The following is a 20,149-nucleotide window of genomic DNA, read 5'->3' on the forward strand; positions in this document are numbered from 1 at the left end:
AGTCTTCGCTGGATGCTTAGCCTTTGTCATCTTCCCATCTTCACAGGCTCCGCATAAGTGATCCTTGAGGAATTTGACATTCTCAATGCCAATGACATGCTTCTTCTTCGCAAGCGTGTGCAAATTCCTCATGCCTGCATGACCAAGTCACTACAGGAAACATGTAATTTGCCGTCTGTGGATTACAGACGGCAAAGACCAAAATCCAGACGGCAAAGATTTTGTCGTCAGGAAGCAGATGGCAAACTCAGACGGCAAAGATAAGTCGGCAAAGAATACTTTGCCGTCAAATTTTTATCGGGAAGACGGCAAAGACTTTGCTGTCAGCCAAATCTACTTCGTCGTCAGCCTTATAAATAACAGACGGCAAAGAATGCGGTCTTTGCCGTTAGTCAAAACATTTTCTTTGCCGTCATCCAGACTAAACTAAAGACGGCAAAGATTATTTTAAAGTTTTTTTTTGAAAATAACGTCATTCCGAGCTTTCGGAGGGCGGCCACTCCTACTTCGGTGAGCTCAGGAACAAGGGAAGCAGAGAGGAGGGCAGCTGCTGCTTCAGTGGTCGCATCGGCGTCGTGTGTACATCGTGGTTAGAGCAAAAGAGGACGATGGCGTCACTACAGAGATTTGCAATACAGATCCAATAAAAATGAATGTATATTTCTTTAACAAAAAGAAAACGGATCTACAAGCTAGCCATTCTTCACGTGTACACATACGAGCAAGAATATCCTACGAGTAGCAACTTCTAAGTGTTTTGCACATCAGATTTACACACGGACAAGTGCCAGGATACATCAAATTAAGATCCACTTAAAACCCATCAAGAAAGCAACACACACGTTGCTAGCCTGGGCAGCCTAGATCCACCGGGAAGTAGCAGCGCTGCAACCGAACCAAATATGTACAGGGCTCTGGTCGCAGCCAGCAAGCATACTGGAGGACAGCACCAGTGCGACGAGGACGGGCATGGCAGCTCGCCGGTGGCGGGGTCAGAAAGCGGAGGCCGGCTTGGGCAGGAGCAATGAAGCAGCAGGGCCGAGAGTCATTGCCGAACTTGTTGCTGCGGCGGCACACACCGGCGGATGGATCTAGCGCACGTGCGGCTCAACGCGGCCACGCGCACGAATCCCATGGGGCGGCGATGCGGTTGACGCCGGGTGGCGCGAAGCTCCGCAGCCGTCCATGGCGTCGGCCGCCTGAGAGGGAGAGGGCAAGGGGTGAGGTATGGGGGAGAGATAGAGAACGAGGAAGACAGGCAGGAGGAAGGAGGAGGTAGGGGCGGCGGAGCTTGACCTGGTGCTCGTCAGCGGCTTGGGGAACGGCGGTAGGTGGAGGTGGATCTTGGCTGGGAACAAGGAGAGGCGTGGGGGACGGGATAGAGAGAAGAGGATAAGGGAGAGAGAGAGAGAAGAGGATAAGAGGTGGAGGTGGAGTTGGATCGTGCACAGGAGCAGCGCGCGGTGGTGAATTGCTGCCACGTCATCGATCCGCGTGATGGATCGCGTGCTGTGTTTTCTCTTTGCCGTCTGCGGTTTTTCTCTACAGACGGCAAAGAGCTCACTTTGCCGTCTGTAACAAAATACACAGACAGCAAAGACTTTGCCGTCTGTGTATTTTGTTACAGACGACAAAGTGAACTCTTTGCCATCTGTAAAAAAAATTGCAGACGGCAAAGACTCTTTGCCGTCTGTGGTTTTTGTTGCAGACGGCAAAGTATGGATTTGCCTTCATCTGTTCTTTGTCGTCTGCTGATGACGGCAAACCCTTTCTTTGCCGTATGCCCCGACAAAATGCTGACGGCAAAGAAAGTACTTATGGCAAATCTCCTGTTTCCCGTAGTGAGTCGTCGATGCCATAGCCAGCCTTCTGAAGCTTTTGCAAGTAGGCACACGGCTGGTGTGGTCCTGTAGAGAAATCAACAACATACAAGTCTCCTCTCCTAAAGCCTTCGAAGACTTTGGAATTGTCAGCTTCCATAACCACAACCCAACGATACTTGCCAAAGACAACAACCATATCAATATATGATCACAAAGCATTAAGACAGACATGAGGTTGTATCCTAAGGACTCGACAAGCATGACTTTGTCCATGTGTCGATCCTTTGTGATCGCAACCTTACCTAGACCCAATACCTGACTTTTGCCTTTGTCAGCGGAGATGATATGCTTCAGATGCGATGGAGATAAGGGAGCATCCATCAATAGATTCTTGTTACCAGTCATGTGATTTGTACATCCACTATCGAGGACCCACTCAGTGACTTTGGGTTGATCATCCTGCAGATGAATTAGTGCAACTTACGAACTTCATATACTTCATCAGTGAAGAATATGACATCACAATTCATCAGATCAATTTCATCAAGTAATAGAACGGATAAAGCAGTATGAGGACGTGAGAAATGAAAGTCTTCATGATTAGCATGTGTCCTTTCAGGCACTTTTCAGGTCTCCAGCAAATTCTTCAGACGTTCACGCACGTCTGGAGACCTGACCCTGCAGAAGAGATTAGTTATTTTCCTTCACCACCCACATCTGAAGGGGTGGCAAAGAGTTCATCACTCTGCGAGCTCCATACGAGAAAGGTGGCATAGAAGCCAATCCATTTCGTTTCACATAAGAGGAGTTAGGGTAAGCATATGAATAAGCGGAGAAATTCTTCGAGGACTTATGAACATAATGATTAGAAAAATAATGCTCATATTCATAGTCCTTAGCTCTTCCCTGCGAAACAGAGTTGTTAGCACGATGATATTCATATGAGGACTTTGATCCTTTTGAGGAATTTGACCATGTGAGGAATTTGGTCCGTATGAGGACTTGGATCCATATGAAGAATTTGATCTGGGGTTCCTATTCTTCACAGGTGGTGTCATGAGGACATTCACCTGAAGACTTTCAAGGCACCTTTTGGGAACCCAGATTTTCTTCATAGGGGAACCGTTCCTGCAGTTAGTGCCAACATATCTAGCAAATAATTCACCATTCTGATTTTTGAACAGTTTATAGTTGGAGTCAAATGACTCATCAGAAGAATGAGAAGATTCACATGTAAAGCCAGATAGATTAGATGGATCAACTGGAGGTCCCTTTGCAGCAACCCATGAGGTTTTGGGGTACTGCTCAGGCTTCCAATATGTACCATCAGCATTGAGTTTCCTCTCAAAGGCAATACCCTCTTTCCTAGGGTTCCTATTGAGGATCTGCTTTTTAAGCACATCACAAAGAGTCTGATGCCCTTTGAGGCTTTTATACATGCCTGTCATGTACAATTCCTTCAGCCCTCCATCATCAGTGATACTAGCAATGTCCTCAGATGAGGAATTAGTGATAGCAGAGACTGTTGAAGAATTTGTAGCATTAGAAGCATTTGAACATTCAGGTGAAGAATTAGCAGATTCACGTTCAATGCATTTCAAACATGGAGGAACAAATTCTTCCTGAGAAGCGCTGATTTGTTGAGCAAGTAATGAATCGCACTCCTTCTGAAGATCTTCATAACTCACTCTTAGCTTCTCAAGATCTTGCTTTGTTTGAAGAAATTCATAAGAAAGCTTCTCATGATCAGATAAGAGATTGTTATAATGACCTTGAAGGTTGTCAAACCTAGTCTGAAGTCTCTGAAGATTTTCAGTCAAGGTTTTAGTGCAATCCATTTCTTCACCCAACATGTCATCACCTTTTTCTAGCATGTTTTGAACCTTTTCAAAAGCCCTTTGTTGTTTCACAGCAATCTTAGCAAGTTTAGAATAGCTGGGCTTGAGGTTTTCATCAGATTCATTCTCACTTGATTCAGAGGAGGTATATTTGAGTACCTTGGAACCCTTTGCCATGAAGCAATAGGTGGGAGCGTAGTCATCATTGCCTTCATCAGCCTTGTTGGTGAGATCATTTTCTTCAGAGTTGAAGATAGACTTGCTGATGAATGTTGTAACGAGAGCTAGGCTCGCCAGACCGGATTCGGACTCCTCGGACACCTCCTCTTCCTCATTTTCTTCAGATTCAGCCTCAGAGTCCATTTCCTTGCCAATGAATGCCCGAGCCTTCTTGGAGCTGCTCTTCTTGTGAGATGAAGACTTTGAGGATTTTGATGATGAAGACTTTGAGGATTTCTTCTTTTTCTTCGCATCATCAGAACTGTAATCCTTGTATTTATTCTTCTTTGATTCCTTTTCCCACTGAGGACAATCTTGAATGTAGTGTCCAGGTTTCTTGCATTTGTGACAAAGCCTCTTCTTGTAGTCACTGGATGAGGAATCATTGCTCCTTGAGGGTTTTCCAAAGCGACCACGTCTAGAGAACTTCTGGAATTTCTTCACGAGCAGTGCTAGTTCATGGCTCAGTTCTTCAGGATCACCAAGGCTGCTGCCAGAATCTTCATCTTTAGACTCGGAAATTGCCTTGGCCTTCAATGCACGTGATCTGCCATAGCTCGAACCATAGAGATCTCTCTTTTCAACAAGCTGGAACTCATGAGTATTTAGCCTCTCGAGGATATTAGCGGGATCAAGTGACTTGTAATCAGCACGTTCTTGTATCATCAATGCCAGAGTATCAAATGAGGAGTCAAGCGATCTCAGCAGTTTCTTCACCACCTCATGGTCGGTGATGTCAGTGGCACCAAGCGCTTGAACCTCATTTGAGATGTCAGTGAGGCGATCGAAGGTTTGCTGAACATTTTCATTGTCGAGTCTTTTGAAGCGGTTGAAGAGATTGCGAAGAACATCAACTCGAGAGTCACACTGTGTTGAGACTCCTTCATTCACTTTGGACAGCTTATCCCAGATAAGCTTAGCAGTTTCCAAAGCACTCACTCTTCCATAATGTCCTTTGCTCAGATGGCCACATATGATATTCTTCGCTTGAGAATCGAGTTGCTTGAATCTCTTCACATCAGCAGCATTCAGAGAAGGTGTGACTGAGGGAACACCATTTTCCACAACATACCAGAGATTGTTATCAATTGCCTCAAGATGCATTCGCATCTTATTCTTCCAGTAGGGGTAGTCTGTCCCATCAAAGGTAGGACACCCAGCAGAGACCTTGATCATACCTGTAGTCGACATAACTAAAACTCCAGGCGGTTAAACCAAAATCACACAGAACAAGGGAGTACCTTGCTCTGATACCAATTGAAAGTGCGTTATATCGACTAGAGGGGGTGAATAGGCGATTTTTATGAATTCTTCACTGAGGAATTTGCCGGTGAGGAAATTTCTTAGCGAAGAACTACTTGCAGCGGAGTAAGTACTCAAAAGTAAACATAACAGAATACAAGCATGGTCATCATGATGAAATGAAAACAACCACAGAGTACTGAAAGCGTAAACACAGGATGAAGACAAACAGACTGAAGAAATTGAACTGAGGAAATTGAGAAAGTCTTCAGTCAGAGTCTTCAAACACAGATATGACAATCACACAACACAGTAATGAGGAAATGAAAGAGTTGAGGAAATAGAACCAGTAGGCTTGGTGAAGACAATGATTTGGTAGACCAGTTCCAACTGCTGTCTCAGTTGTACATCTGGTTGGAGCGGCTAGGTATTTAAACCTGAGGACACACAGTCCTCACCGTATTCTCCTTGAGCTAAGGTCACACAGACCTCGCCCAATCACTCGTGGTAAGTCTTCGGGTGACTTCCGAACCTTCACAAACTCGGTCACTCGGCGATCCACAATTCCTCTTGGATGCTCTAGACCATGACGCCTAACTGTCTGGAAGAAGCATAGTCTTCAAAGGTAACAAGCGTCGGATTCACGCAGGATCAATCTCTTCAGTGATGCTCAATCACTTTGGGTTTGTAGGTGTTTGGGTTTGGGTTTTTCCTCACTCGATGATTTTCGCTCAAAGTCCTCGGAGGATGGGATGCTCTCAAATGACAAGTGTCAGTTTCTCTCGGAGCAGCCAACCAGCTAGTGGTTGTAGGGGCCGGCTATTTATAGCCTAGGGAGCAGCCCAACATGATAAGACATAAATGCCCTTCAATAATATGACCGTTAGGTGGGTAAGATATTTTGGGACAGCTGGCGCGTAGCACAGCAACGGTCGGAAATTTGAGGCTCAAATTCCTCAGGGCTATCATGTTCCTCACTCTGTAGGCAATCCGCACTGGCGAATTCCTAACTCCTCAGTCAGAACAAATTCCTCAGAGACTAGAAGAACTTCGTCTCCGTCACTGAAGAATATGACTGAACTGTATGAGATTTCCAATGGCTTCACTCGAAGGAATTGGTAGGTGTAGGATTTTGAGTTGAGCATCACATGGAAATTTTTCCTTAGTATTTCCTCGACCCCCTTTAACAGTACGGTGTTTCCTATGACTCAAGAAAGAGAAAATGAAACTACGAAAACAAAAGTCTTCACGCTTCATGTTCCTCGAATGAATACCAAGTCTTCAAGGTCACACCAATTTCTTCACTTTCAAAGTCTTCAGAAAGTCTTCAGAAATCCAAAGTCTTCAGTCAAAGAACTTCATTTTTAGGGGTCAGCTTTCTCTGTAAATATCAAACTCCTCATAGACTTATGGACCTGTGTACACTCATAAACACATTAGTCCCTTAACCTATAAGTCTTCGATACACCAAAATCACTAAGGGGCACTAGATGCACTTAAACTCGCCCTATTTAGCCCCCTTCAGCTCATCGCTCGAACCTTCCCCGACGAGCAGTAAGCGGCGCTATCTTCTTCGGTCGGTGGTGATCGATAGCAGCGATCCATATTCCTCCTATTTCTGCGTTGGGGGAGTCCTCGTGTTGTCCATGGATCGGGTCTGCTGTCACTGAACCGGACCCCATCTCGACGAGAAGAACCTTGGCGCAATGCGCTACCGCATGAAGCACCCTGATAAGTCTATTTTGCATCATGTTGTCTACTATTATTTTTATTGTTTTGAAGTTACATTTCACTTTTTGATACAATATTAATGTCTTTTCTCTCTTAAAATGCAAGATACACCACAAGAGGGAGATTGCCGGCAGCTAAAATTTCTAGCCTAAAAAGGCTACAGTAGAGATCTATTCTCCGGAGGTCCAATTGATGTGAAAATTTACGGAGATTTATTTTGAAATATATAAAAAATAATGGAAGAAAAATATACCAGAGAAGACCCTCTGTGGGCCGACAAGCTTAGGGGCGCGCCGGCTGCACTTTTGGGGCCCACAGAGGTCCACCGATGACCATCTACGTCTATTTTAAATTTTTTATTTGTTTTGGATTTTTTTTAACATATTTTTGATTTTTCAGAAAATTTTATTTGTTGCTAATCAGCTAATGTGGCTTGCTGACTGGACATGCTGATTGAAAAGGTTAACGGGTCAAAACCGGTCAACGGGTAGGGGAGTGTTGAATCCTGGTCGGTTTTAAGAGTTCAGGATTGTAATGTAGATGGTATTGGAAACTAGGGCAAGAGTTGGGGGTTGAAATATGCACTTCTCTCATAGGAATAGGAGGCACTGGCAAAACACAAAGATGGTTCTGGATGTCCTTGTTCTGATATATGATTAACTATCTTGTTCTATCCACTAAGACGGTTGTGCAAGCTAAAGGGAAGGGAAAGGAGAATCCAAGAACAATAGGAATGGGAGGCACTGGGAAAACACAAAACCAAATCTCGTCATCTAATGCTAGAAGAGAAAATAGAGAATTTATACTTTCCTCTGTGTTCCCATCCCCACTGCTCCTAGACTCTCGCTTTTCTTCCTCTTCCCAGCTAGTCCTCCCTACTATGTTTTTTGGGGGGAGGGGGGCTCAGAGTAAGTCTTCAACATTTTGAGGTATATATAGATCTCTTTGGTGTAGGTCTATGAGCGCACCTTTTGCATTTTGCACCATGACATGGCACCCAATGCTTGTGAACATAAATTTTTGAAGGGTGATCATAAATTTTTGACATGGTCTCCAAAAAGGTTTTGAAGGGTGTTCATAAATTTTTGGCCATGGCAGTTTGTACCATAAGAAGAAGAAGAATACTCAAGGGCGTGTTAGGTAGTCCGCATTAGGTCCAACCAAGCGCGGGCGGGAAGAAAATGACATGTTTGATTGCCTGGGCTGCATCTGCTTCTCGGTCCGCACAGAACTTAAAGCACCTCGGGCCAGGCCTGGGAGGAACGGCTGAATCGGTAGTTTTTTGCAAGCTAGACTCCCTGCAGCCACACGTGCCTCTTCACTGCACGCCTCGGGGAACACAGGAGATGGACGGGGCGTATCATAACAACCCTCCCTCTCTCGTGTCACCGCCCACTCCTCCATTCACACCGCTCCCTCTCACTCTCCTTGCCGCCCCTTACTCTCCTCCGATGGCTCGCTCACCACCGCGCCGCCCCCTGACCCCCATCATCGCGGACAGCAATAGCATCCAAGACCAGTGGGTGGTTGGCCTTGCGAACTCAGGCTTTGACCTGATGGCAGCCATCTCCACGCCCTCACCCTTCTGCACCAGGCCCCCTTGTCGGGCCAATGAGGTGTCGACCGCTCTGGCTCCGCCAATGTATCCGGACCTAGTGGTCCTAGGTCTGGTGGGGCGGCCGGATGGGACGTTAGGAGTGCCGCTGCTCGGAACCCAAGTTGGCAGAGGGGTTTCTTTTACCCCCGTTCGAGGGTTTTCTCCAGCAGCGCGGCAGGGCCATGGATGACGACGCCCTCTTCCTCGACCTCCCGCGTGACCAAGAGCACCAGTGCATCACCGATGGCCCTCGGCATTGCCGGCTCGTCCTCTTCAGACGGCCCTCCTTCCTGCCAGGGTTTTCTTCTTGGCCGGCATACGCTCCAACTGCACTCATTTGGTAAGTTGCATTTCCCCTTTTGCTCGTAGATGTAGATTAGGGTTTCTTGTACTAGGCATGGCTTGGATTGAACTGTATTCGATTCAATCCGACCCGTTTCCAATCGATTTGCTTCTTGAGTGTTACTATAGATTAGTGCACTGCCTCGTTGTTGTTAGATTGGTAGATTAGTGCACTGCCTTGATGCAAACTAGGTATTGTTGTTGTAGATTTGTGCTAGCAAGTGACATTGGATTGATTCCCCGCAAAAAAAGTGACATTGGATTGATGTCCGTGCTAGATTGGTACTGAGATTTGCATTTTCCACCTGACTACTTGTAGGCCCGCTGCCATGAGCCAGCCACAGTCACGGGGATGAGCACCGAGGACCAGCCACGAAGAGGGAGCATGAGAGCCACTGTGTTTCTACGTTTAGATCAAGGACATGGAGAATCTCACCATGCTCATCATCCCGTCCAAGTTCATGGAGGTGATGAAGCAGTGGCTCGTCGTCAGGCAGTTGGCCAACAAGTGGTGCGAGTTCCGGGTTCAGGTCCAGAACTTCCAGGGGCACATGGTCATTGGTAAGTGCTGGCAGTACTTTTGCCGCCGCCACAGGGTCGTCTCGGGTGACCTCCTCGTCCTGCGAATCTCCGGACTTGGCCTCAAGGTGCAGAATTACAACCATGACATCTCGATCATGTGCAGGGTTTGCTGCATCAAGCACAGCTGCATCGGCGACATTTCTCTCGTGCTCTAGATCTAGTACGAAGTCTTAATATGAACCTGCTAGTAGTTTGTGGTGGTCGTTTGAACTCGTGATGTGAACTTGTTAATATTTTGGCCAGGATCGGCACCCTCGTGTGAAGCAGGGTGATGCCCATGCTGTATTTAACTTATCGTCGTAGTTATACTAGTTTGCCTGTTAATCTGTTGTTTACCCTGTTGTTCATTGCTTGCTTATCTTTCTTGTGTTGTCTGTTCTTTGCTGTTGTGCTATAGATACGGTGGTAAGGCCACCACATTTGAAAGGGGTCAACACAACACAAACATGCACGCGGCCAAACAAATGTGGTGTGCATCTGCTGACCTGAAGCACAAATATGTGCAACCAAACAGCCGGTGTTGGTTTTGGCCTGTTTTTGCTCAGTCAAACTGAACTGAGACAAGTATGGAATGCTGGCAATATTTGAGATGACAACCAAACACGACCCAAGTGTATGCTATGCTCATCAGGGTGGTCCTTGTTGATGTTCTATGGGCGTGTCTCCATGGGCATCGACGGCGACAACGTTATCTTCTTCAACTGTAAGCAACTATATGCTCATCGGCATCTTGGAACTTTGCAAGCAAGGTTGATAACTTGGTCTGCCGATGTTGACGCTGCTATCTATCTAGATCGGGGTGATGCTCCCGCCAATATTTTTTGGACGATTATCAACATTTGCGGCTGGTATACTATTGCGGCTAATCAACAAGGTTTGGCGCTTGATGGTTTTTTTAATGTATTTCGATGGCTCAATTTCTACGTCTAAACATTTTTTTTTGCGACTTCTACGTCTAAACATTTCACTGAGCCAAGAGGCAAAACAGTAGGTCACAGGTGCCAGTGACGAAGGTTCAAAGAGAAAAAAATATCGAACGACAGCGAGTTCGATTGCGTCTTTGACAAGATACACGGGGCATAGCCGATCTTGCGCTTTCTGATTTGGAACCTTTTGTTGGCAGCTTACCAAACAGGCCGCTTGGTCTTGTCTTTTTGATTTGTGATATTATAAACAATGTAGTAATTATGTTTGCTGATCAATAAAGGTAGCCATGGTGTGGCGTTCCCTAAAAAAGGATATTCACTACATTTTCTATAAAAAAAAAACTATGGACTCGGTACATTTTCTCAATAAAACTATGATCACGTGGATAAAAACATGTTTTTGAAAGTCTCATTTCCTCACGACCACCACTTGGATAAAAGCATTTTGTTTGAATTTAAGAAAAAATAACCGAGTCTATTTCTGTGTAGTCCTTGCAACGAACCTGGATAAAGATAGAGCGAGTCCGTTCCTGGTTACTAGGAGCATCCATTTCCTCACGACCACCACTTACTCCCGGTCCCGGGACGTGGATCTGGCGATCGATCGGCAGCCTCCCAGCCGGCGACCATGGCGGATGCCACGAGCGCAGGAGCGCCGCCTCTCCTCCCTGGCCTCCTCGACGACATCGTAATCTGTGAGATCCTTGTCCGCCTGCCCCCCAAGGCCCTCCTCCGCTGCCACGCCGTCAGCCGCGCATGGCGCCGCACCACCTCCACCCGCGACTTCCTCCTCGCCCACCACGCCCGCCAGCCCGCCCTCTTCATCACCTCCGGCCACGATTACGGCGGCCGCCTCCACGACCGGGACCTCATCACCTACGACCATCGGGCCCGGGCCGCCGGCGCCCAGCTGCAACACGTCGCCCAGCTTGACGAGAGGGACTGTGGCCTGGTGGCCTGCTGCGACGGCCTCCTCCTCATTTCACACAACATGAACAGGAAGGATGCCTGCTCCTCCATCTACAACCCGGCCACTCGTCAATACGCTCCCATACCTGCGCTTTGTGACTCCAAGGTCCGTTGCTCGGTCTTGGGGATGTATCGGCACCACCCTACCGGCGAGTACCCGATACTAGTGTATGGTAAAAATAAGGAAACCGCTTATCGTCATGAGGAGGAAATCTGCTTTTACGATGATGCCTGCTACATCTTTGCATTGGGCTCCGTCCAGCCATTGAGGAACATCGGGTGCCCGCCGGATGTTGAGCAACTGCTTTTACACCGTGAGGCTACGACAGCTGTTATGTTTCGTGGCAACCTGCATTGGCACATAGACCAAAATGAGACTGAAAGCAACATGATAGTGGTATTCGACACAACAGCTGAGTCGTTCCGGCAGATGCATGCTCCAGTTGTTCCGGTTTTTAGAAATGTTCCTGCCTATGCTGACTTGTTTGACATGGATGGCGTGCTTGGCATGCTAAGTTGTGATGAGGCCGCGGATACCATCGATATCTGGGTGTTGCAGGACTATGAAAGCGAGGTCTGGACCTTCAAGTGCAAGATTGAAGTGCCGGTCATTGAGATCAAGGCATTGTGTGGACAATATGACGATTGTTGGTATGCCGTAGTCATGCATGTGGATGGTGAGTTGCTTGTGCTAGTCCAGTATGCCGAATGGCTACTTCAGATTGACATGGATGGCAAGTTCGTCGCCACTTTCCATCGCCAGTCACTCAGTCTTACTAAATTGCAGCTCAAACAAACTCTTGTTCCACATACTTTCTTTCTGACACTAGAATAATATATGGTTCGTCTGAACACTGAAGACTGTTGAGTGAACTGGTGCTTCTTTATGTCCTAGACGTTTGTACCTCTTCTGCTGCAATATGTATGAATCAGATCCACCATAAGCCTACTAGCATCTTTGTAGATGCATATAAATTTATGATCAAGAAGCTCACACTGTTTCCTGTTTTTTGCAATCTCGACACCCTTCCTTGACCGAAGTGATGGTTATGCATGTTGATTCTAATATTATCAAGTCACTTTGATGTGTGTTTGAAATGTGTGCTAACTACTCTGCGTGATGTTCCTATTATCTTGAACTGAATAATTATTTTGCTCTTTTAGCTTGTGGTCTTCTTGGTATAATATTTACCAATCAACATGTGTTCAATCTGAACATAAGATTGAGCTGGAGGAATTTATGCTTCCTCCAGTATTCAATTTTAACATAATATCAAGAACTAAAACCTGTACTGATAAGCCGAAGAACGGCTTGTCAGGTCCTGCGTTGTGTTCCTGTTGAGACATTGTAACTGCCAGCCACATTTTTCTGTGCTGGCGTAGCAAGATCATCTCCGCTACTGTTGGTGAAGGGAAGTTTTCTACTCATCTGGTCTCAAGCAGAGGACAAGACCATCAATTATTATGTGGTGATGCAGTTGTACAAGCAAGTTGGAAGTTCCTTCTCATCATTTGAATTACTCCCGCTGTAGCTTTTTACAAGACGTTTATAGAGTCCATGGCAGTGTCAAAAAACGTCTTATATTAAACTGATCACTTGTTACTGCATATGTTTTATGTGCCAATGCAGGGGCAATTGTTCAGCTGCTCAAATTTAGGCGACTCTTCTTTTGCATTTTGTGCTCTTGGGTGCACTTGTTTCATTGTACTTCTACCGAGCTAGTATGGACACAAGGGTAAACCAGCAGAGATAGAAAGAATCACAAACAGACGTTCAGCGCATATAAACATAAACTAATCACATGAACGAATTAAAAGATTGCTTTCATAACCAGCAGTATGTCCCAACAAAAGAAATAATGCTGCACAAGTATATGTGTATCTGCTTCATTGGGATAGGCAAGGAAGATCGTCCGCATTGCTGTGTACAAAACGGGCAAGACATGTCCACCAAACCTGCGTCTTCCACAACATACCAACAGACCAATCCATATCATGATATCAAGAATGGATATGATTAGAACTGCTAAAGATGGACGGAATTAACAAGTTGGAATGTGATCTGATTACAGAAGATTCACAGTACACCAGCCAACAATTCAGACAAAGCACAGCACGAGTTCTTCCTTGTCAATCTTCAGACAAGGGAGCAGCCAGTTTGTGCCAACAGAAGAAGAATGCACAACGAAGTGTATGCTATGGCTACCCAGTTTGTCTAACTCTATCACCTAAACTCAGCAACATCCAGCAGAATCTGTTGACTTCCAACTCTAATCAGCAGGATGATTTCTTCAGGAAGTCTGCTGACTTGAACTCTCGGTAGGAGGAGCGTGTGGGTAGAGGACGTCGTAGTGATTGCCCGTGTACAGAAGGGTCACACTCACACGGGGAACTCCAGGTCCAGGAACAGTGTAGATGTCCTGAGCAGGTCCTCCATTGAGTTGCTCCACTCTAAGGGGTACCTCAAGCGCTTCAGCCAAGGCCGTCATCATAACATGGTCCGCGTACTGACGAGATGGAGTGACGTGCTGAAAGCACCACTGTTTGTAGAGCAACAGGTCAGGTAAAATGTCGAAGAATGGATGCAGTGGAAATTTAGCAAGGGAGGAGAGATGCTGATACTGACATCTTTCAGACTGTAACGTCTATCGAGCCCTGGTATACGCGGCTCATACTGCTTCGCGTGCGAGCATATCCAGATAGCTACCACTAATCTGAGGAAAGTAAGAACTAACCAATAAAATGTATCAGAAACATGAATTATGATGAACAGAAGGAAATATAAGTTCAAGGGTTTTTTTCTCACTGTCTTCCGTCGTATCGTAACTTCTGAAGAACTCGAGAAGTTTCTCTTTGCGGTAGCTAAAAAGGGAATAAATTATGTCAATGAGGTGGAATGCATTCGGCTACAATACTTTGATAGAATTGCAGAAAACAAGCAAATCAAAAACCTGCTAGTTGATGCTATGCTGTTCCACTTCCACCTGCCATGCCTCTTCCATCTCTTTACTTTCTTAATCAGCTTCTTAAATGCCTGAAACTCAAATAATTTAGTGGATAATCATTACACATAGGTTACGATAATACATACAGAATATTGATCCATAGCAAGATAAGAAAGAACACAGCTAAGACAACTCGCCTGAGAAGTGTCAGTCATTAAGCATATATAGCATAGGAAAAAAACAGTGAGATGGCTACATAATAATAACCAGTATATTGTTGCAGTACTCAAACGAGCATAAAATTATGTTATTTCCCCGTTATGTTGCTGTTGTTATTGCAAGTAATTTTATGTTAAGGTCGTATTTACGATCGGGTTGTTAACATCACAATAAACTTCAAATTTGAGTTTGTGCCAACAGTGTAAAACTGCAATGGCATGCCACTACTGTAAGAAATTGTGCATCCCCTGCAAATGACAAACAAAGATAGTGAGATGCCAGATCCAACTTGAAGTGTACTGTAACCTGAAGAGAATTATCCCTCACAGGCATGTTTATATCTAAGAAAAAACAAATATGGAGAAGCAGGAACTTACTCTGTAGCTCCTGGGAAATTCAGAGGTCCATCTAAGATCTGCGTGTTGCACAGACACTCTTTTAAGAGCATCGAGGAGACGGTGTTCCTCATGTGTGTCTTGCCCATCAAGAACTTGCTCCTGTTGTACATTTGCATAAACAGAGATAAATAAGTAAACCTACATCCTATACTAAGGAAAAGAGAGGAGAACAATTAGTTGATTACCAGGTAGGAAAATATGAAGCTCCTGTAGAAACACTCCCCATCTCCAGTCACTGGTCTAAATTTTGAATAGGCATCAAGATGGTCCACTCCTTGTCCCGTAGCCAAATCAGAAACCAAATAATACTTTCTGACTTCAGTGATGGGATGTGTCTGCAACAAACAGTGTAAATACAGGAATTCAAATTACACTGATTAGAACATGGGAAAACGTATTTTAAAATGTGACGGGGAAATTTTGTTTTTGTTCCAATTTTTGGGTTTCATGTTCTCTGGAAATGTTTGAAACCACCAGCATGTATAATCCCATCATTCGTATTGATTCGTTGTGTTCAGTAAGAAAAGAGGAAAATATGTATTAACGTCTGATAAACCCAACAACAGTACAGATACGATTCAGGTTTTATCAGACTACCACAACCAAGAGTTAACAACAATGTAGTATCTATAAAAGAGAACATAATCCTACTGGACAGTTGGATTGTACAGGAACCACGAACCACAGTATCATGTGATCAACTTTGATCCTGATATGTCATGCACTTCCATTTTGAAAAATTACAGAAGGCCAAATGGAGTCAAACCTGGTGATTCACATGTTGTGAATAGTGCACATAACCTGGTGATTCTCCATGAAAAAACTGTTCGACAAGAAAACAAAGTTAAAGTTCAGACATCCTGACAGCCATACAATTGCACATAATCAACATGAAGATCAAGCGTTTCAAAACAAGAAATAAGTGAATAAAAAGCCAATGGGATTAACAAACAAGATTGTAATAGCAAGACCACAAAATGTGCGTATCCAAAACTTCTTGGTTCTTGGCAACTATTTACATGGAATAATATTCTGAGGCTTCTGAGCCAGTTGGTCCCAGTCGACCAAATGGTGAAACTTCTCGACCAAATCCTGGAGTAAGTAGTCAGTGATTTTGCATGTAAACAGCAAATGATTTACAGAAATTATGTCCAGTTATGCAGTCTTGAACTAGTGTCTAGATTAAATTTTCTGATAACAAAAGCTTTTGAGAGAGGAAGCTCATACACTTGACTTCAGGCTCTGTTACTAAAAGGCTGCAGTAATCAGGCCACGACCTCACGATTTCCCCGCATTTTACAGACAACAAGATAGACATTTGTTTAAAATATGATGCCAGACTGAGAGAAGACCCAGGATCAACAATGAATGTGTACTGCTGGCAAACTAAAATACCCAAGGTTCCTCCTATACACTGAAAACTGATACATTTGATGCGGCTGCAAGATTTCTTGCCAAAAATATCACAGCAGCAGCAGCCACTGCCAAGACATGACCCTCATATTTCCCCACATTTTACAGTTGCAATCATATATGCTATCACACTAAATAGAATAATCAATTAGCACAACAAGCTGCTCAAGATTCTGCTTCTATTACAGAACTTCGTGCTGTCCCCAACATTTGCCCAAGATGCTGCTCCTATTACTCTGGATCATCCCCAAGATTTCAACAAACTTAGAGATCACAATTCCACATCCCGAACAGAAATGGAGGTACAAGATTCAGGCTATAATACCTTTCTAAGATTGTTCCAGAGCTCCCCTATGGCGTGCGACGATTTCACCTGCTCAACAGAAACCAAGAAACGCTCAAGAACGCACTTCAGAGACTTCCAAGAACCCCAAGAAATAACAGAATGCCGCAAAAGCGAGATACGCGCCATCACCTGCGCCTCCTCCGGCTTCTTCTTCTTGCCCGCCCCCTCGGCCAATGGCCCACCCGCCTCCTTGATGGCCGTCTGCTCCTGTAGCATCTGCTGGAACGCCAGCCTGCAGTCGAACGGCCCGGCTCCGGAGGCCGCGGCGTCGCCGTTCTCGGAGCTGCTCCCCGTGGAGCTCGGGGAAGAAGGCGCCGAAGAAGGAGCTGCGGGGTCGAGCCCCTCCCCCTCCCGGTCGACCCCCGCCGCCGCAGCGGAGCCTCCGGCCTGCTCGCGGTCCCGCTCTTCCTGGGGCCGCTCGAGGGGCGCTGCAGGGGGGAGAGGTGGTGACGAGGTGGAGGAGGCATCGGCCGCCACGGCGCTCGGGGAGGCGGCGGCGGCGTCGGAGGAGGAGTCCCCGGGCTGCCCATGGGCCGGCTCTGCTGTCCCTGAACCGGACCCCGTCGCGGCGGGAGAACCTTGGCTCATTACGCTGCTGCGGGAAGGACCAAAGTGGTAATTGGGATAATGTGAGGGGCGTGGGACAGAAATGTGCCGAGGGTGCGGCTGGCAATCTGGAGAAAGCTTGGAGGTTATTTATAAAGGTGGCACGGTTTGGCATGAGATGGGAAATTGGAACGACGATTTGGTCGTTTGGAACGTGTTTGGGGCAAGGCTTTCGGGATGCATTTAAGCGTGTTTTAGCTTGTTTGGTTGCATTGCATGTGAGCATTGTTTTTTGAGATACAGTTTGCACTTTATTGATTAAATGAACATCGGTACAAAGTTAATCTTGAATACATTCCGGAATCACACCATGGTAAAAATAATTTACAACATGTTCGCAGCTACGAGCTAACTTATGTGCCTAACATATTCAAACCATGCTTGACACGAAGAAAAGAACAACGTGCAACGCCAGATGCGAGATACTTGACATCAGAAATCACGGGCCCTAATCTTGAGTGACACTGAGTATTAGATTTGATTCTGGACGTGAGAGGCAGTCAGACGTCACATTGACGGTTTGACACACTTCCCTAGCACGCCGAATAGCTAAAGCTTCAGCCACTTCAAGACCGGGCATCCCAGGAAATCGTTCATTGCATGCAAACATATACCCATACAACGAAACCAATACCCATACAACCATCATCATCATCGGGAAAGATTGCAGCAATGATAGTCTGCTTATCCATAAATGAGAATGTACATCATCAAACAATAATCTTTCCCGATCATTGGCAATGAGAGGCAGTCAGACGTCACATCTATGGATAGCTGACCTTCAGTTTGACACATTTCCCTAGCATGCCGAATAACTAAAGCTTCAGCCACTTCAAGATCGGGCATCCCAGGAATATTTTTTTAGGAGAAACATTTACAAAAGTTTTATGTGCTTGCAAAAATTTGTTTTTTTGCCACGCCTTACAGGAATGTGATTCCATGACGAATTTTTGCAAGCACTTAGAACTTTTTTCAATGTTTCTCCCAACAAAAATTTGTTTATTTTATTTTGTTTTGATTTTACTGTTCACCGAGCTCATTTGAGCTCGGGAGCAGAAAGGCACTTTTGATGTTAAATATGCTTTGTACGATTGCGAATGCAATAACCACTGTCATTAGATATATGGCTTTTAAACATTTGATGTTCCAGCGACAAACAATTCTCCGTTACACTCCAAAGGACAATCTCCATTTTATTAGGACGGTTTGTAGCCCAAATGGTCTTTCATTGCTTCTCTCGTCATTGAAGAGTACAGGACAAGCCATGCCCTTTTGTTACTGTTTGAAGAAAAGAAAGACTCACGCCTGGCCAAATTGTAGCCAGACTTCACTTATAAGATGTTGTTCTTGTCATGAGACCATGAAAGGAAATCCTCCCTTCCCATAATACTGGCAGGTGCCAGTAGGATCTGATTGACAATAATATCAACAAAGAAACTAATGACAACCTCTTTATTCCAAGATAACAAAGAACCATTAAGCAAGAATTGAATATTGTATTTTCTAGGTTGGGCAGCAAGGGACTAAATGTACTAGGCAAGAAGCCCTGGATCCAGTTGTCCTCTAATATTATAATCTTGGCACCATTAACAGCCCCCCTACCCCACAAGCTCCTTTCTGGATGAGTTCACAACCGAATAGCAAACTTCTCCATGTGAAAGAAGAGGATGTTTGGTTTTGTAGCATTCCAGAAACCACCATCACGGAAATACCACCCCTTGAGCACCCTCGTCCATAAGGAATCAGGTTCAGTGATGAGGCGCCAACACTATCGTGCTAGCATAGCTTGATTGAACGGTACCATATCACGAAGCCCATCCCACCCAAGAACTTTGGCGTAGATAACCACTCCAAAGAACGCCAGTGCATTTTCTTCCAACCTTCCTCCATGCCCCCCCCCCCAATGATTGGCGATGCTAGATTTCATTTGCTCACATGTTGAGATAGGAAGTTGGATGCAGCTCATGAAAAAAAATATTGAGAATCGCTTGTGCCACTACCTTAAGAAACCTCTTTTCCCGCTCTGGATATGGGTCTATCACTACAATCATTAATCTGCTTTCACACATGATCTGGCTTTTCAGAGCCAAACAAGAAAACTCTTGGAGATGCAGCACGGGAAATTGTCCCACCAAGCGGTTGGCTGTACGAGAAATCCTTCTTTTGTGCAAGTTGGCTATCTCCTTCAACATTCCCAAGACCGAGGTGGTTTATGTCACCTGGGAGGTAGATCGGCAGTAATTTTGTTTTTCATAAATCATGGCAAATAGAAAATCATTGCAATTTTGATAGGTGCTTGTGTTCACTTTTTTTAACATAGACCATGAAAAATTTGCAAGTTGTACTCTATCACGACATTTTTTGTTTTGTAGGTACTTTTTGTGTGGTAGTTTAACAAGTATAACATTGCAATTTTATCAGCTAATACATGGCAATATATATATATATATATACATGGCAATATATATATATATATATATACATGGCAATATATATATATGGCGTCGTATCCTGTGAATCCACTCATGTTTGTGAATCCCTGTATCCCCTCCTCGTCAGGTGTTCGATCGAAATCTTGTGACTAGTGTGCGTTGGCGCTCCTTTTGCAGAATGACGCCCGCCTCTAGCCCAAGTTCCGCTCTGGTTTTTTCAAAAAGGTCCCCAGCCAGTTACTCCCCATTCGTTTCTCTCCTGATCATAGTCACGTTGCAACCTACACCCCACCGGCGGCCATGGCAACCACGACCATCTACTCGGCGATTGGCATGATGGAATGCATCTACCAACGTCCTTCGCGACAGGAAGCATCTCCCAATTCCCGATCAGCATGGCGGACGTCGCCGGGAAGGAGATGACGGAAATCATGTCCCAACTCCGGATCTGCACGGCGGACTTCGCCGCGACGGACACGACGAAAAGCATCTCCCAACTGACGATGAGAACGGCGGATGCC

At 45.3% G+C, this 20,149-nt stretch overlaps 1 protein-coding gene and 1 long non-coding RNA gene across 2 annotated transcripts; both read right to left on the minus strand.

The window, feature by feature from the left end:
* Positions 1-637: 637 nt before the first annotated feature.
* LOC123080540 (uncharacterized) lies at positions 638-1,435 on the minus strand. The gene is made up of 2 exons (XR_006438468.1): positions 1,297-1,435; positions 638-1,199 (listed from the first exon to the last, which is right to left on the minus strand). It is a non-coding gene; the product is annotated as an uncharacterized lncRNA (long non-coding RNA).
* An 11,882-nt stretch (positions 1,436-13,317) lies between these two features.
* On the minus strand, positions 13,318-17,272 carry LOC123080541 (OVARIAN TUMOR DOMAIN-containing deubiquitinating enzyme 1). Its single transcript, XM_044503467.1, has 9 exons — positions 16,720-17,272; positions 16,570-16,617; positions 15,598-15,654; positions 15,017-15,166; positions 14,811-14,930; positions 14,221-14,303; positions 14,076-14,131; positions 13,896-13,999; positions 13,318-13,809 (listed from the first exon to the last, which is right to left on the minus strand). The coding sequence occupies exons 1-9, from the start codon at positions 17,176-17,178 to the stop codon at positions 13,561-13,563; spliced, it is 1,326 nt and encodes a 441-aa protein (XP_044359402.1). The 5' UTR covers positions 17,179-17,272; the 3' UTR covers positions 13,318-13,560.
* Between the last annotated feature and the right edge of the window lie 2,877 nt (positions 17,273-20,149).

This window comes from Triticum aestivum, chromosome 3D, assembly GCF_018294505.1.
Source record: "Triticum aestivum cultivar Chinese Spring chromosome 3D, IWGSC CS RefSeq v2.1, whole genome shotgun sequence".
Lineage (NCBI taxonomy): Eukaryota > Viridiplantae > Streptophyta > Magnoliopsida > Poales > Poaceae > Triticum > Triticum aestivum.

What these genes read in the sequence shown, in the direction of transcription:
- LOC123080541 (XM_044503467.1), bottom strand. Translation starts at nt 17,178, where the DNA reads ATGAGCCAAGGTTCTCCCGCCGCGACGGGGTCCGGTTCAGGGACAGCA. An exon ending in AGAAGCCGGAGGAGGCGCAG is followed by an intron (nt 16,618 to 16,719) that starts GTGATGGCGCGT and finishes TCTGTTGAGCAG; the next exon opens with GTGAAATCGTCGCACGCCAT. An exon ending in AGCATAGCATCAACTAGCAG is followed by an intron (nt 14,132 to 14,220) that starts GTTTTTGATTTG and finishes TTCCCTTTTTAG; the next exon opens with CTACCGCAAAGAGAAACTTC.